At 35.3% G+C, this 13,344-nt stretch overlaps 1 protein-coding gene across 2 annotated transcripts in view; it reads right to left on the reverse strand.

Moving 5' to 3' along the window:
• BCAT1 (branched chain amino acid transaminase 1) overlaps nt 1–13,344 on the reverse strand; it is a 95,197-nt gene that overhangs the window by 14,158 nt on the left and 67,695 nt on the right. For both annotated transcript variants that reach the window (XM_007503520.3, XM_016425866.2), the window contains exon 10: nt 12,843–12,917. In XM_007503520.3, coding sequence (XP_007503582.2) covers nt 12,843–12,917 — 75 coding nt within the window. The remainder of the gene's footprint in view (nt 1–12,842; nt 12,918–13,344) is intronic.

Here is a 13,344-nt window from a genome sequence, read left to right on the forward strand (position 1 = left end):
ATTCGATAGAATACAGCTGTTTTTCCTTTTTTTTTTATCCGAAGTGGCAGGAATGGGAAAGCTGTTTAGCTACAAATACCCTTTCCCTCAGGGAACAACTGCTCAGACTACTCTTAATTAGGAGTGAAGGGGATCTAAAGAGAGTTTTTGGCCTTGCCCTGCTCACCACATGTTTTGTGAAGCCCAATAGGAAAATAATTTATATATATATATATATATATATATATATATATATATATATATATGAATACTACACTCTTTGACATTTATATGGAGGTTGAAGAATTAGGGACATCGAGGAATTCAGCATACCTCCAATTTTTTATATTATTAGGCAATGTCATTTTTGTACTCCTCAGTACTGTGTTTAGAGATGCTAACATAAAAAATTTATTTGAAGCTGAAATTCAGAAAAACATGCAAAATTACGAAGCTAAAATACAAGAAATTGTTCAAGAATCTGAAGCTAAAATACAGAAAACTATGCAAAAATTCTGAAGATAAACCACAGGAAAACATAAAAAAACATGCAATGTAAAACACAGGAAAATATTAGAAAATTTGAGGCTGAAATGCAGGAGAACATACAAGTTCAATTGGATGATCTAAAATCTTTCTTACAGGATTAACTGGCAAACATCCACCCCACCAGAAACAGGTCTGGACATGACAGACCAGTTTCTGAACCTCTAAATGAGGAAATTTCCTTCCCTGAAATAGAGATGGAAAACACCTTCCCTATAGTTCAGTTAATAGACTTGTTCTCTCATGGTCTTCAAATTTTGGCTGAACTTAATCCCCAAGACCCTTCTCCTGCTATCCCAGTTTCTCATGTTCCTCCTCCTACACAAAACCAAATTCCAGCCCAAAGGAGATCTCGTCCTAAAGAAGCTCGTCTTAGTCAAACTGACCCACAGGTACCAAATTCAATTAGAGGCCTGTTTCCTCTAAGAGAAGTACCTGAAATAGGACGGAACAGGGATGTGGTGACTTTAAGGCACAATATACTGTTTACTCCCCAAGAAATAAATGGAATTTACATGAAATATCCCCACATATGAACAAGATCCCTTTCTAGTAACAAAAAAGATGACAGTCATTTTTTCAGTATAATCCGTCTTACAAGGATGTTGAAAACTTGCTACAGGCTTTTTTAACTGAACATGAGAAAAATAACATAATCGCTCATGTCAACAAAACCCAGGGGCACAATGCAGCACATTGGTCATCTTAGGATACCAAATGGGACTATAAGGACTCTGAGGATCTTTTACAACTATACCGTTGTAGAGGCCATCCTAACAGCAATGAGAGAGTGTGCAGACAGTACAGATAAGTGGAGAGAATTTGAAAAGATTAAGCAAAATGAGGAAGAGACACCCTTCAGATTCATGGACAGAATAATCAAGTTTGGGGGTAGATCCATAGACCTGGATTTTGACCTATCTAAAGAAAATTGCATGAGACAAGTTAGGAGGCTCTTTGTCAATAACTCTTGCAAAGTGACTAGTGATTATTTTAGAACACATTGCCCAAGATGGCCAAAGATGGACCTTGAAGAAATGCGGAAAACAACTCTATAAGTTTCAAAAGGAAACAAAGAAAAGGAGGAAGAAAATAATGATGGCACAGAGGAAATAAAGAAAGAACTGAGATGTTTAAAAGATAAGATGGCGAAAATGGGAAAGTGGGCATGATAATCAACCAATGACACTTGCACCTCTCCAAGAATCTAATCATCAATCCATTACCTGCCAATTCTGTGAGAAGAAGGGCCACAAAATGATAGAGTGTAGAACTTTACTCAAGATTATCAGAAGGAATACACAGTTTAATAACAACTACAGAAGTGATAATTATAGAAATTACTGATAATTATATCAGTTATTATATATATATTAAAGATAATTATAGAAATAAATTATAGAAAAAATGATAATAGAAACCACAACTTTAGGCATGATAACTATAGGAATAGATATTGGGAAAATGATAACTCAAACCAAATGACTCCACAACAATATAACTTAACTGGTGCTCACAAAATATACTCGAGGTGCTAATGCCCCTTAGGGGGTGCCCAAGTAGCTTCCCAAATACAGTGAAGGTGTCTGGAGGGCAGGGGAGGGGGGGTTGGGGCACAGGAATAAGAGGATACAACCTTTGATTTTCCAGACCCTGATGTCCTACTACCCGTTGTCCCTATCCACTGACCCCCATACTAATGAACCCCATGTTACCTTAAAGGTGGGTAACAACTATTATGATTGTCTTTTAGACACAGGAGCTTCCTGGTCTGTATTAAAGAGAACACCTGATTTCCATTGTTATTCTGTTGGCTCAGAGAATGTAATGTCAGGAATACCCCAAAGGGTTAAAAAACTTTCCCCTAGAATGGTGTCTGTAGGACCCCTAGAGGTACAACATTGCTTCCTTTTGATGCCTGACTCCCCTTTAAATTTGCTTCTATGCAAACTCAGAGCCACAATAACTTGCTCCCCCAATGGTTCCTTATCATTGGATGTACCTGAGGAATCTTTAAATTTACTCCCTGTAAGTCTCTCAGAGAGTCAGGAGGAGAAAGAGCATCCCACCTTTGTAATACCTGAAGATATTACCGGAGTCTCTTTGGGCCACATCTTCTTCTGATGTAGGCTTACTTAAGTCGGCTGTTCCTGTGCAGATAAAAACTAAATCTAGCCCACCTCCTTCCATTCCTCAGTATCCCCTCTCAAAAGAAGCAATAGAGGATATTACCCCAGTAATAAACTCATTAATTGCACAGGAAATACATGCCCATCCTGCCTATTAAAAAACCAAAAAGAGGACCCAATGGCAAGCACCTCTATAATTCCTACAGGGATTTGAGGGCTGTGAACAATCACATTATAAAAAGACACTCCATAGTCTCCAACATCAATACTATTATTTCCTCTATTCCTAACACAGCTACATACTTTACAGTAGTGGACTTGGCCTCAGGCTTCGTTTCTATACCCATACATGAGAATTCCAGGCATATTTTTGCTTTCACCTGGCAGGGCTGCAAGTACTCCTGGAGTCATTTGCCATAGGGTTTCATAGATAGCCCGAGCTTATTTGCACAAATTTTGAGCCAAGATACAGATAATATAAAATTTAAAAACAGCAAATTAATCAAATATATAGATGATCTACTCTAGGCTTCAACAGATGCAGAAGCATGCCAGGAAGATAGTAAACATCATCTTTTGGAATTGCACAAAAGAGGGCATAAGATCTCGAAGGATAAGGTTCAGTGGTGTCTCCCAAAAGTAGAATATTTGTGGTTCATTCTGACAGCTGGTGCCCGTTCTATTTCTCCCAAGCGAATTGAAAATATTCAAAAATTGAGTGCTCCTACCACTAAGAAACAGTTAAGAGGAATTCTGGGAGCAACAGGGTTTTGCAGACAATGGATCCCTTGCTATGGGGAAATTACCAAGCCTCTTATAGCACTAATAAGAGATTCAGTCCCTGAACCATTTAAACTAGAGCCAGAACACCTATCAGCTCTATCAGACCTAAAACAGGCTATCCTGTCTGCCCCTGCTCTCGGCATCCCAGATTACAAGCCATTTACTTTGTATATACCTGAGCAAAGAGGGGTAGCTTTAGGTGTTTTAACTCAGATTTTGGGGCCTTCTCAGTGCCCAATTGCTTATTATTCTGACCAACTGGACCCTACTGGGTGCATCAGGAGCACCAACATGTCTTCAAGGAGTAGCTGCTACAGCCTTAGTAGTGACAAAAACTGTTGATCTAGTATTGGGATAGCCATTAACAATTATGTGCCCAAATGAGATAGAATCATTGTTGCTAAGGCATAGAACACAGGCATTCTCAGATCAGCGAATTACAAGGTATGAAATAACTTTGTTAAATAGCAAAAACATTACCCTGAAATGCCGTACAACCCTTAACCCTGCCACTTTGCTTACAGATTTACCAACTTCAGGAGAACCATTACACAGTTGTGAAACACTAGTGTCCATGGCAGAAAAACCTTGAGGTAATCTCTTGGACACTCCCTTAGACAATCCAGATCTGGTCTTATTTACTGATGGTTCCTCTTTTATGAAGGATGGCATACACTACACTGGAGCTGTTGTAGTCACAGAATTTGCCACTGATATCTTTACATATGTGAACCATTTTCACCATGCTTCTCCCTTGAATAAGTTGCTACTTTCACAATCTACCTCTCAGTTCCTTTGATCCCAAACACCCATTTATCAAAACTCAGAGAGACAATGGTAATTATTTCATCCTGCCCAAGGCTGTTGCCCAGCTTTTAGGGAATCCAGGGTTCATTTTTTACTCCAGAAAACAAGAGCCATATTTGAGACCAGGGAAGAAAATATAAAACTGGCCTTTAAAGAGTAAGGCTTGGCTGATCTTAAGATAAATAGATAGATAGATAGATAGATAGATAGATAGATAGATAGATAGATAGATAGATAGATATAGATAGATAAGCTCTTTTCTGTTTAGCTGGCTATAAAGTGATCAGGCATCAAAGAAATAAGAGTAGACTAGAAAAATCCAGAAAGAAGTTAGATAAAGGAGAAGAGAGCTAAACAGGTGTTTGGAGAATAACTATGGTAAAATAACAAAATGAAAGAAATTACACTTGAAAAAATTAATGATGAGGGCACAGTTGGATGGCTCAGTGGATTGAAAGCCAAGCCTAGAGATGGGAGGTCCTGAGTTCAAGTTTGACCTCAGACACTTCCTAGCTGTGTGATCCTGGGCAAGTCCCTTAACCCCCATTGCCTAGCCCTTACTGCTCTTCTATCTTGGAACCAGTACACAGTATTGATTCTAAGATGGAAGGTAAGGGATTTTTAAAAAATGAACAATGAGAAGAGATGGAGATGATAATGATGATGATGCGAAAGAAGGCAGACTAATCAGTAATACTTTACAGTCTGTCAATTAATTTTAATAATAGGATCTAAATTTTTTCTACATCTTTGATATCTTCCCCTTTTCCATATACCTCATGAATTTAATGTTTCAAAACTCTTTTGTTTTGAACTATTTTTGTTTTGAACTATTGCTTCCATCATCCACCTTTTCTGTGTATGTTGTCTATTCCAGCAGTTCTTCTCATGTTCATTTTCTTCAGTGTTACCTCTACATGCAACATATCCATAACTATGATGTTAAGGGTACAAATGTGATGACTTCATTATGAAATGAAAAAGTTGATATTTTTGTCCCTTCCAAGATCAATGTATAAATACCTTCATGATGACTTTGTTTATTTGAATCTCATAAGCTTTCTTTAAATATTTTCCCTTTGAAGTTTTCCACTTTTTCGTGAAATTATATTTATCATAATCTACTACTAGTCTCAATGATATTTCATTTAAAAATTTATATTCTAAATTGATATAAACCTCTAAATGTATCTCTTCATTTAGCAATGAGTTCACGTGTTTGTTGGCTGAGACAATTTAAAAATTCTTTTGGTTTTCTTATTATGGTAATTAACTTACATTAGATAAACTTGTTTAGCAAATAGCTTAATATAACCATTGTCTATATCTGTTCCTCTATTTGCTATTTTAAATCACCTATATATTGTTTAAATAGTTCAGATTGGAGTAATTTTCATTGCATATCATATATATTTTCTCATTTTGTTATCTTTTTTAGTTTTGCATTACTTGTGATCATTGTTCTAATAACTTGCTGGTCTTGGTACATAATTATTTGAATTGGGATTATTCCCACACCAGTAATGTGTAATTGGAAATCTGTATCCTAAAACACTACATTTCTTGGGAGCCCGATTTCCTGTTGTTATGTACTTCCTGTAGACAGCAGATATTAGGCAGTGATGTGGAGAAGACTAGCCTCTTTGGCTTCCTGTCTCAAGTATGGGGGTGGGAAGCATGGGGGGTTTTGAATATGCTGATTAGCCATGGGCATGTGGTCTTATTTTGTATCCCTTTCATTCCTTTATTTCTAATGATCATTAATAAATATCCTAAAATATAATATTTTTATTATTTGAGATTAATTTTAATTTTATAGTACTGAGTTATTCCCTTTTTGTTAATGTAGAATAAATTCAATTTTTATGTTATTTGATGCTTTTCATATCATGGTTATTTTCTAAAAATATTCACAATCTAGGTGTTAGACTCCTGTGTAGTCTCTAAGTCTGAATCCTCACTCATTTCTTAATCTTGGACCATATTTTCAAAAATATTTGATTCAGCAGAGTCAAAAAATTATCATTAATGGTTCAGTATCATTTAAAATATATAAAATGATCTACAGAGTAGTATCCCAGGAATTTATGCTTGGTCTTTTGTAAGTATAGATAACACCCTTGATATATCTACAAATGACACAAGGCTAGGAGAAATAGCTAACACTGCATTTCAAAATGAGAACCCCAAGAGCTTTTGACTGGTTAGAACATGGGTACATCAAATGACATTTAATAATATAAATGTAAAGTTTATTTGGCAGTTCAAAAAACCAACTTCATAAGTACAAGAGAAGGTAGGCATGGTTAGACACAAATTTCTCAAGAAAAGATCTGGTGAAATGTCCTGGGAATGGCAAAGGCCCTTAAATTCCATGCTTTATGAGCTCTGACTGAAGGACTTAAGAGCTGTTTACACTAGAGAAGAGAAAATTGAGTGGGGAAGAGTGGATGATAGGTATCTTGAAGACCTGGTGACATTTGGTGCTAGAGAATAGAACTAGAAGTAATGGGAAGCTGCAAAGAGACAAAATTAGACTAGATGCTGAGAAACAACTCATGCTGTTAAAAAATGAAAGTAGGCTTTTTCAAGAGGTGGGTTCCCAGTCATTAGAACATTTGAATGATTCTCATTCATAGAAATATTGTAGTTAGGAGCTATTTTTGAATGAGTTAGACCAAAATGGTGTCTAAAGTTCTTTCCAACTATGCAATTCAATTATTCTGTTCTATTTATTAAATTTATCAAGTATCAGTTGTTTATTTAATTTGGAGAGGAATATGAAGTTCTTTGTAAAATTCTGTGACTCCTAATCCTCAGGTGTTGTTGGTATATAATACATAATTATTGTAAAATTTAAAATTAATGTGCATATAATAAAATATTATATTTTAGGAGATTTATTAATGATCATTAGAAATAAAGGAATAAAAGGGACAGAAAAATAAAACCACATGTCCATGGCTAATCTGTCAATTCAAACCCTTGCTTACCACCACCATGCTCCCTATCATCAAGCCAAACAGAGAGAGAGAGAGGAGGCCCACCCACTCAATTTATTTCCTGTCTACAGGAAGTCAGTAGGCTCCCAGGAAATGTAGTTCCTTTTTAGGGTAACAGATTTGCAATTATACATCTCCCCCCCCCCCGAGATTTGGTGGAAGACTGGTCTCTCCAATGGATCTTGTAAATATAACTAACTTTTAAGTTACAATAATTTGGGGATAAAAGGGAAAAGAACAAAACCAATGATTGCTAGGCACATTGACAAAAAGTCAATTGGGGGCAGTCCCCTTCAGCATAAGAGTATACGTAAAAAATCAAATGCATTCAACCCCACATAGTTCAAATCACCACATCCCAAAGTTCACTCTGAATCTTCTGGTGCAGCGTATAGTCTGTGCAGGGATCTTAATGGTGCCTTCTCCAAATAGTTCATTTTCTGAATTTGGAGAGGTAGTGTGTTTCTTATTCTAAAATTACTCTCAAAAAGAATTTAAACTTTGCAATTTAGAATAATAATAATAATAATACACCCCCCCCCCAAAGAGGGTGTTGAAAAACACAGGGATCACTTAGGGATGCATGGCTGAATTATGAGGTATATATTGTCCTTAAAAAGCAAATTAACTCATTGGCAGAAGTGTATTAGAAGCCTTTACATCAAGCTGGAGCTTGCATTCCATAGTCATAATTTTCATACATTTAAGGTCATGATGAGATATCACACATTAAACTGTCATACAGCTCTGACAATGACCATTCTGTTGCACAGATCTGGCCATGTCACTCATGCTAAAACAACAAACTTATTTTCACTAGGTTCTTACTATCTATCCATTTGTGGTTCTAGCTATCCAATACATGTCTAAGTGCATATGTGTGTTATGCATATGTAATGTGCATATGCATCTATTTGTGTATATATGTGTGCATGTATGTATTCTTAGATCCTTTTGTTCCAGTTAAAGGAAATAACTGATTATAGTCTAAGCAACATGACCTAACTGATAAATCTTTGAGGACAATTAAGTTTTCTGATGAGCATAAAGGCAAAAGAAAATGAAAAGTACACAGAGTATCCCTGTCATAAATGAATTAGAGAAACACAATAATCAATATATATTTTTTTTCCAGATTTGAAATACCCATAAACATTTATCATTTAGATGGGATGTACTGAATGAATGAATCAAGTTATTGTAGTTACTGACAATGTAATATATAAGTTAAAACAATCAATTAAGTGATTATAAGATAAAGAATTGTTTCAGAATTTCAAGCCTCCCTTATTCTCCTTTCTATCTTCCCTTCTTGCTTTTCCCCTTAAATCTCTCTGTATTTCAGGAATGCTGGATTAACAGTTGTTTTCTTGGTCCCATCCAGTACATTGGCTCCTTTCTTCATAACTGTAAGCCCATCTTTATACCTACAATATGTGCCTTCCAAATTGAAATCTTTCTTTTCCTTCAACCCCAAGCTCAGATACTCTCTCCTCCATGAAGTGTTGGGTGGTTTTCCTATCTCTTTAGGGCACTTTGTCCAGATCCCCTTTTGGGGTTTATTACTTTGTGACCTGTCCTGAATTTGTGTACCTGTACAGCCCTCCTATTAGGGAGATGGGAAAGGGCAGAAGGCAATGAGCATTTACATAGCACCTACTATGAGGTAGGCACTATGCTAAGCATATGTTTTTTATTGGATCTATTAGCCTGTGTTCTTCTAGAGGGAAGGTCCCATCCTATTCTTCATCTTTGTATCCCTGGTGCCTTACCTAAAAAGTGCTTGAGATATGTTTAATTAATTCAATTGAAAAGGATGCATTCATGAAATTTTAAGTTTTCTGACAGCAATATCAACCTATCTGAAGGTAATCCAATTTCAATCATGTCATTCTTCATCCAGTGGCATTCAAATGATCATATGAAATAAAAAATGTAAAGTATGTTGTGAACCTTAAAGTACTTTAGAAATATTATTTATTATATTCATTTGAATTTCAAACCATGTTCTCTCATATACAACAGATTTTTTGTTGTGTTCTACAAATGTATAGTTATCTTGAAAAAATGGATTCATCCCACTGATTTGGCTAGAGTGTCTCAATATTTTAACTATGAACTGATAATTTCATCAATATTTTCAGACTTAAATTTTCAGTTTAAATAATTTTTTGCTTTGAAAATGTATCTTGAAGAAACCTAGAATTAATGGATGTAATACATAGAAATTTGAGAGGAAAGGTGCTTACTTTCATAAAGGAAAATATTATTCTTAGCATAATTTGTACTTTCGAGCTGTCTCAAAGCCATTTTGAAGAATTGTAATTCAGAATTTGTACAACTTTTCTTGAAAAATACTTAGTTCTGGCAACACACAAGAGGTTTTTTTTTTTCCTTCAAAGAAAATAATGGTACAAAGGATCTCTCAATACCTTTAAAGATGCTGAAATTGGCCTGGTGATACATGTATGGGGATAGTTTCAGTGTCTTTTTTTATGACTCCTGGACAAAAGGATCACTAGCAATGTGATCAATGTTCTCTAAATAAGATCCTTCAATGTAATTAAAGTTAGATGTATACACAAGGAATGCTTCTCTTTCCTCAATAAATGTAATCAGAGTTTGGAGAGCTCTCTTCCTAGGAGGTATTTGTAGAATCCATCTAACTAAGATACAGGGAAATATAATTACCTAAATGGGATTAAATGCTTAACCACAGGGATTCTTACTCATATACAGAAGGTTAAAGAGAAAGCCAAATTTGTGGTGGGGCAGGAATGCTTCCCCCGGGGCATACTGGCAGGGCTCTCTGAAGCTTTTACACAGTACTTTGTGGGGAACATCCATGTTTCCATGTAATGTTAGACAGATCAAATGCACCACATGGAGCAATTCTAGCCTTTTTCTCTGAATGGGTATTTAAATTATTTTTCTTGGAGAGAAATAGACAACCTAGTGGCTTGGCTGACAGCACCAATTTGCCACTGTGTGAGAGAACAATTTCAAGACTCCTCTTGGGTACTATGCCCACAGGCACAAAGGGGAAAAAAAGCCAAGGCCACAGTCTTATTTTCCAAATGTATAATCCTTTACCAATTTGAAAACTTAAGAGTAAATGGAGTCTTAATTTTTAATGAACAAAACTATTATTATTTAGTATTTTTATTTAGAATTTCATCATTGTGGAAAAATCCCTTGACCTAGACAGATAGGAAATTTCCACAACTGCCTTAAGAAAAAAGTTGCCTTGACCACTGAGGTATATAAAAGAAAACATAATTAAGCATAGTCATTGTTTTATGTCTGTTTAAAGCTTTATATATCCTCTGCATATAATCCTATTAGATACCCAGTATTAAATTGATAAATTGTAATCATAGTAGAATAGTAAAGAATGATACTAATTATTAACTGAATAAATGTGTGAGAATCAGTAATCAATAATTAGAAGAACTATAAGGAAAATTCCCTGTGTGCTTTGCAAAATACCTTTGTCAAGGAGAGTTTGCCCATGCCTTTAGTGTTTTAACATATCCAGACTTCCTGAGGATGTAGCTCATTTGGCTTTGAAAATATAGAATAACCTTGGCCACCTTAATTTACAAGTAATATGGAATAGGAGGCTATATAATCTGCCCCCATAAGAAGATAAGGAAAAAAACTGACCTTCTTGAAGGAGATTTTCTAAAAAATAAAGTCTTCATTGCCCTCCTGAGAAGAAATATTGAGCTGACTAATCCCTCCTTTGAGAGGAAGTGTTTTATGTATTCTAACACTCTTACATACGTCAATAAATGGAATCAGGAGTTAGACCATGCTGGGCATATGTAGCCCCTAATTCTATAATTTACAACTTGCTCAATAAAGTCAGTCTGGCTCAGAAGATTGGTTTTTTTCTCTTACAGATATTAAGGACTTGTTTGTGATTATACAAGTAACTGGTGGCAGAGACAAATCTTGAAAGTGGTTCTTTGTGGCTCCAAATTCGGTCTCCCATAGATTATAACCCTCATGCCTCTCTGTTATACTATCTATGAGAAAAAATCCAATAATTTTCATTTCTTTTCAATATGAATCTTTTTATAACTAATTAGCTTTTATCATAAGTACCATTTTGCATGCTAATTATAACAATTCATTTTTTAAACCCACATACATTCCATCATGGAATCAATACTGTATATCACTTGTGCTAAGGCAGAAAAGTGGTAAGAGCTAGGCAATTGGAATTAAGTGACTTGCCCAGGGTCACATATCTAGGAAGTATGTGAGGCTGTATTTTAACTCAGTACCTCTGGTCTCAAGGCCTGGCTCTGAGCACCTAGCTTCCCCCTATAACTTAGTTTAGATAAAAAGAGGAATTCCTGATTTCCTCTTGGCCAAAGGTGGAAAGTTACACATTGATACTATACAAGTGAGAACAAAAAAATGGCTTCATCCTATCTTCTTTCTTCTACTCCCTTTGATTTCTAAACTTTTTAATCCTTTCCTAGATTTCAGGATTCCTTTCATTTCTTTTGTCTTTGCCCTTTTCTTTTTCACAGGGTGTTTTTGCATGTTTTTTCTTTTTCAATCACTTTTTTGTAAGTTCTATTTTTCAAGTAAAAAATATGAAGAGCCCCCAATAATTCCTAGTTGACAGAAAGTCTAATCTGTGTCTGCTTTTCAGGATCATCAATCAAATGGTTGAAAAAAGATACATTCCACTTGGCTCCCTAATACCTGCCAGCATGATACTGGGTATCCCATAGAAGTTCTTGGTGGCTCAAAGGAGAAATGGTAAGATCCAATTTACATATTCCTCATGGTATGCTTTATCTTTAAGAAGAGATAATATTTGTGAAAAGTGCTTAATACAATGCCTACACTTGATAGACTATGGAAATACTTATTCCTTCCCTCCCTCCCTTTTTATGATGCATTGAGTCATCCACTTAATCAATAAGCATTTACTAAGTGTTCACTGAGTGCTAGGCATTGTGCTAATTCTGAGGATACAACAAAGGACGGCATAGACATATCACATTGCCTATTTTTGTTCATTTATTATCATCTGTTAATGCCTACTCAAAAAAAATCTATCAACAAAGTTTAGCATCTGCTCAGCAATATATCATCTGAGAGAATCAATCAATCAGCTGGCCAACAAACATTTATTATATGCTTACTATTTGTCTAGCATTGTGCTAAATAATATGAATACAAAGGCAAAAAACAGTCCCTTCCCTCAAGGAGCTTAAACTCTAAAAGGGGAGAGAACATGCAAACAACTGTGTACAATACTGAGAAGCTAATTAATTTATTTCAAATTGTTAGTATTTTTCTTTCCAAAATTAGTTGTTATTCATTTTCTAAATATTTTTGACTTATTTAGTCATGTGCACATTTTCTCCAAATCCCACATTCTAGTAAGCTCCTTGAGGGCAGGAACTATTTCATTTCCATCTTGGTAACTTCAGTATTTAATTCATTATCTAGCACACAGTAAGAGTTTAACAAGTGCTCACTGGAAAGTAATTTGCATTTTCTAAGGAACCATATTGAGTTCTTACCACTGATTGAATTTCAAAATCATATTAAATAAATAAGCATTTACCTGGATGTCAGTAAGTTGATTTAAAATACGTGTGGCAAGCTTAGGGCCATTCTCCATAGTTGGAACATGAATATTCTAGAAAAGAAGAACATGAAGGTGCCTTAAAGAAACTTCTATGCATTGTGGAAATTTAAAGACTGAGAACAAAGCTAGATAAAACTAGGAATTAAGAAAATTGGTTAGACCTCTTATATTTTGTTAAGTACATGTTCTCTAAGTCTGTTGAACCTAAATTTATTTTATGATACATAAAATGATATTTAATTACTTAAAATTATGACACAATTTTTTTTAGAAAAATAAAATCACTGAAGCAACAGAGTAGTACAGTAGAGAGGGTGTTATACCTGGATTCAGGAATACCTGAGTTCATATCCTGCCTCAGACACTTACTGCCTCTGTGTGATCCTGAGGAAAGTCCCTTAGCATATGTCTGATTCAGTTTCATCATCTGTAAAATAATAAAATCCCTTCCTCACAAAGTTCTGCTAATGGTTAAATG

This window comes from Monodelphis domestica, chromosome 5 (assembly GCF_027887165.1).
Source record: "Monodelphis domestica isolate mMonDom1 chromosome 5, mMonDom1.pri, whole genome shotgun sequence".
NCBI classification, from domain to species: Eukaryota; Metazoa; Chordata; class Mammalia; order Didelphimorphia; family Didelphidae; genus Monodelphis; species Monodelphis domestica.